We start from the raw sequence: 4878 nt of genomic DNA on the forward strand, positions 1-4878 counted from the left end.
TACACACATGTATGCACTGTACACACTGCATGCATATACACATGTGTACATACAGGCTTCCACCCATGCCTTGGATGACCAATAGGTGCAGGTCCTGAGGTGAGGCTCAGTCTTCTGACATGAGCCTTGGTAACAATGCTGTTTGGCCACAGACTGTCCTCTGAGGATTAAGGATCACGGGACCTACAGTAAAGGCAGAAAGCAGAGAGTTTGGAAATGGCCGTTCCCCTCTGGACTGTGGCTCAGTGTGTGCCTGTGGTCGCTGCAGTGGCCGTTCGGTACCCACGGCCCGCAGAAATGTCTGCTGGCAGCCTCACAGGAGGAGGAGAGTTACCTCGGGAGAGAGATTCCTGTCTGATTGACTCAGTGGCCTATGTGTAGGCATTTTCTCTCTGAGCTGTGGCTAACGTGGGTACATGCTCTTCCCGGGCAGGTCTAGCTGGGCTTTGTCACTAGTCTGTCTGTCTGTCCTTTTAAAGCTAAGCTGTGCTCTAAGCGTTCCTCTGAGTGTGCTGCCTTAGACGCTCTGGCCTTACGTCTGGTCTGTGACTTCTGTTTGCAGATTCACATTGACATTCCAAGGACGAACCCTCTCATTCCCTTATTCCAGCAGCCACTCGTCCAGGAGGTGAGTGGGTTCCTCAGTACCTGCCCCTCTTCCTGCCTGGGCCCGTGTCCACAGGTGGCACTTTGGGACAGAGTACTTCCTCACGCCTTCTCCTCCGTCCTGGGCACCAAGTAGAGCTTTACCTGAGGCTTGAGGCAGAAAGCGTCCCATCTTCAAACTCCTGTTCCTGGGCTGCTTCTGCTTTTTAAAGCTGGGGTGGTGATTTTTATCCTAACTGTGATAAATACCCATAGCATGGGTTTGCCCTGCCCGTCCTGGTTCCATGAACAGTGGGGTTGATGTTCCTGACTCAGTGGCTTACATGCATTTGAGTTTCTGTGAACACCGCCACCATCTGCTTCCAGAAACTTTTCCTTTTCCCACGCCTAAAGTCAGTGCCCATAAATACAACCCCTTCCCTGCCACCACGTCTCCACTTATTGCCTGTGGCCGTGAGCACTCTAAATACCTCAGATAAGTAGGCTTATATAGTGTTTGTCATTTTGTGTCTGGCTTAATTCACAGTGTCAGAAGTCCCTTCGCTAAGATGTTTTTATTTATTTATTTTTAAGATTTGTTTTTTATATATGAGTACACTGTTGTTATACTCAGACACACCAGAAGAGGGCATCAGATCCCATTACAGATGGTTGTGAGCCACCATGTGGTTGCTGGGAATTGAACTCAGGACCTCTGGAAGAGCAGTCAGTGCTCTTAACTGCTGAGCCATCTCTCCTGCCCCAAGATGTTTTATTACATTGATTTTTTTTCTATTGTGATGTGATGTGATGTGTGTGTGTGTGTGTGTGTGTGTGTGTGTGTGTATTGGCTTTCTCCTTCCACTTTGTGGTCCTGTGGTCACCAGTCTTGTCAGACAGGTACCATTACCCACTGAGGCGTCCCCCTCCCCCACCTCTCTACCCCCTCCTCGATTTTATAACTCTCCCGTAATCATTGCTAATGTTCCACAAAATGAAAACTATGGACATGCAGGTCGTTTATCCCTCTTGGCAGTGGGCACTATGCTGTGGTGAGCATGGTTGTGTAAATACGTTGTAGACCCTGCTTTCAATTCTCATGGAACTAAATCCAGGAGTGACACTGGTCGCGATATCGTAAGACCTCAAGCTAATGACTCACGCTCGTTCCAGCGGGCCCATTAGCTTGACTTGTGCCGTTCTGCTGCAGTCGTGATGTGGAATGTCAGCGCTTTTGAATCAGTCTTTCAGTCCTCTCTATGACAGAGGGACAGTGGGAAGGATACATTCTGTGGCCTTGGATAATAGTCATAGATTCATTTACAAGTAGATGTCTCCACAAATAGATGCCTCCTGCTGGGATCTATCATAACTTTCAACACCACAGGGAAGACTGTGTGGGTGACACCGTCATCCCACCCATGAGAGACAGCACAAGGGAAGTTGAGAATACACTCCTTTCCTTCCTCCCTCAGCTTCTCTGTGCTCACCCCTTGCCTTCCTCTTATCAGGCGTCTCCGATTAGCAGAGCCTGGGCACAGAGCCGGGAGCACACACACATTTATTCTCTTCAGTTTTGCCTGCATCACCTGTGTGTACTGGGCTGTTGTCGTTTTAAGCAAATGGACACACAGAGAACTAACCCACCAGCACCCCAATATTGCAAGACTTGCAGAGAACTAACCCCTCTCCCCCAATACTGCAAGGCTTGCAGAGGTCTAACCCCCCAGCACCCAACACTGAATGGCTTGCAGACCTGACGCATGCTGGAGCGTTTCCTGTAGTGGAGGAGACGGGCGTGGGAAAACCTTCAGGTTTATCCTGTTATCCCCGCAGGGCAGTTATCACAGACCTTTCCCATAGCACAGAGCCTGTGTTCTCCCTGGCAGTCAGGCTGTTTGTCTTTATTTTGTGAGCGTCTGGCACCTTTCGAGCCTGCTGAAGAAGCATTGCAGCTCTCCACTGTCTGCTCTCCGAGCAGTACGCGGCCAGCTTCCGTGAAGTTGGCCATGTGAAACACAGTCACCAAGGCTGAGACTCTGGAGTAGTGGGTGCCCTTGTGAGTCCTTCCGAAAGGCCAATCTGGAGACAGTTGTTTGTTTTTGAGTCATTGAGATCAACCCCAGAGCCTTGTGCATGCTAGGCAAGTGTTTCACACCAGGTAACAGAATCGAGGAAACAGTAGTGTTAGGTGTTCTTGTGATTTTTTTTTTCCCAGAACACAGTAGGTCTAGCCTGGGGCTATACTTTTGAGGAAGAAAGAGGTCATTTAGCAGAAGAGGATTCTCTTCAGAGCCTTTAGTAAAACACAGACACCCCACCCCCTCCACAGAGGACACACAGCAGCTCAGTTGGAAACAGGGAGGCCAGCCGACTTCAGGGTGCTTCCCAGACCTTCTGAGAGGGACTCACAGACAGCCTTCCCTCCAAGTGTCTTACATCAGCCCTACCCTAGATAGCCATCTCCAAAATCTGTCTAACATTTCCTTCCTCTCATTGGACTTGGAAGTCTCCAGGACTGGCTGGGGCGGGGTGTGCTATGGAGACCATCTGATACCTTGGCTTCTCTGTCTGTTGTCACCATCATCTCTGCTGTCCCTCCTGTGTGTGTCACAGAGGCGCCATTCTCCAGAAGTTCCAGGGCTGAGGGTCATGGCCACCAGGACAGAGCCAGTGAACATGTCATTGGGTTGAGAGAAGATGAGGGAGAGCCCAGATAAAGGGAGAGCCCAGGCAACTGTCAAATGGGATGGGGCAGGGCTCTGTTAAGGGACCACCAAGGCCTCAGACTTATCTTAATTGATATATAGAACCCTCAAAGGTTCTGTCTTGGGGTCTGGGCTGATTGGTTTCTCTGTCCCGACCTCCGACTGCAGAAGCGCGCAGGCCGGTGTCCTTTTACTTTGTATATTGCATTCGTTTCTTGTGAGAGGCTGTGTGCCTGTGTGTGGCGCCAAGGACAGGCTGTCAGGACTTCTCTCCTCTCACCGCATGGGTCTCCGGTCCAGCTCGGGCTGCCGGCTTAGTGGTGAGTGTCTCTAGCTGCTGACCTGTCTCAGCAGACTTTCCCCAGCACATATGTGGTTGCATCCTGATGCACAAAGGGACCTCCTACAAGAATAGATTGTCACCAGTCCTAGTCATACAAAACCAGAAAAATCTTGATTTTTTTTCCTTTTTTTTTTTTTTGTAGATTTTATTTTAAATGTATGAGTATTTTGCCTGAATGCATTTATGTGCACCTTGTGCCTGTCTGCTGCCCTTGGAGGTCAAAGAGGGCATGGGATTCCCTGGAGTTACTGACAGTTGTGGGCCCCTGTGTGGGTGCTGGGATCTTGGCCACTGAGCCATCTCTCCAAACCTCAGAACGGAGTCTTGACCTCTTCCCTTCTCAGTGGTGGCGAGTGGTGGTGAGTGGTGCTTCCTCTCTAAGCCCTGTAGAGACTGAGGGAGATTTAGAAAAAGACACCAGAGCTGGCATGTACAATACCTCACTCCCAGAGATACAGAAGCGGCTGAGTTCATAATCCCCATCCCCCATCTGTTTCCTGTCTGATGTCATGGTCATTAGATACTAAAAAGACAGAGGGCGAGGACCATTGAGCAGAGGGCTCCCGTGTTCCTAGCTCTCTGAGTGTCTCCTCTGACCCACAGCAGTTTTGAACCTTCCTAAAACTTTCCACTAATCCTAAGGTAAGTGGTAAGGTGGGTAAGTGGAGGAAGATGTGTACCCCGAGATTAACACACATATCTCCTTTCCTTCTTGTCTCCCTAGATCTTTGAACGAATTCTCTTTATCTGGGCCATCCGACACCCCGCTAGTGGGTATGTCCAGGGAATTAATGACCTGGTCACTCCGTTCTTTGTCGTCTTCCTCTCGGAATATGTGGGTAAGAAGCTCCAGTACCACGTTGAACGTGCTGTCCCTTTCCTGTCCGCCATCTGCCTGTGTTTTCCCAGGTGGACCACTGGTGGCTGTGTCTTGCTAAAAAGAGACAGGTAGCCCCTTTGCTCTGCCCAGAGCTGCCTGGGCAGCTGAGGAAGCCTGAGATTATCTCTTGAGATGATCAAAGAACTGCTTCTTCACAAGACCAGCCACATGGGCACACGTCTGTCCTGCCACGAGCACATAGCTTGATGGTTTGATTGGATTATTTTAAGATTCTCTCTCTAAACATGTCTCAGGTCCAGTGCCCGTGTGCGACGCTAGCATCTGAGATTCATACCCACATCCTGCAGGATCTCTGGAGTGGGTGTGGGCATGCAGGATCTCAGGAGTGGGTGTGGGCATGC

The 4878-nt window shown here is 50.1% G+C and overlaps 1 protein-coding gene across 1 annotated transcript in view; it reads left to right on the forward strand.

The window, feature by feature from the left end:
• The window catches only part of Tbc1d22b (TBC1 domain family member 22B), a 50303-nt gene that overhangs the window by 21521 nt on the left and 23904 nt on the right, over nucleotides 1-4878 (forward strand). The window contains exons 7-8 of the mRNA XM_028767937.1: nucleotides 563-628; nucleotides 4361-4475. Coding sequence (XP_028623770.1) covers nucleotides 563-628; nucleotides 4361-4475 — 181 coding nt within the window. The remainder of the gene's footprint in view (nucleotides 1-562; nucleotides 629-4360; nucleotides 4476-4878) is intronic.

Source organism: Grammomys surdaster, unplaced genomic scaffold (assembly GCF_004785775.1).
Source record: "Grammomys surdaster isolate TR1022 unplaced genomic scaffold, NIH_TR_1.0 183, whole genome shotgun sequence".
Classification (NCBI taxonomy): Eukaryota; Metazoa; Chordata; class Mammalia; order Rodentia; family Muridae; genus Grammomys; species Grammomys surdaster.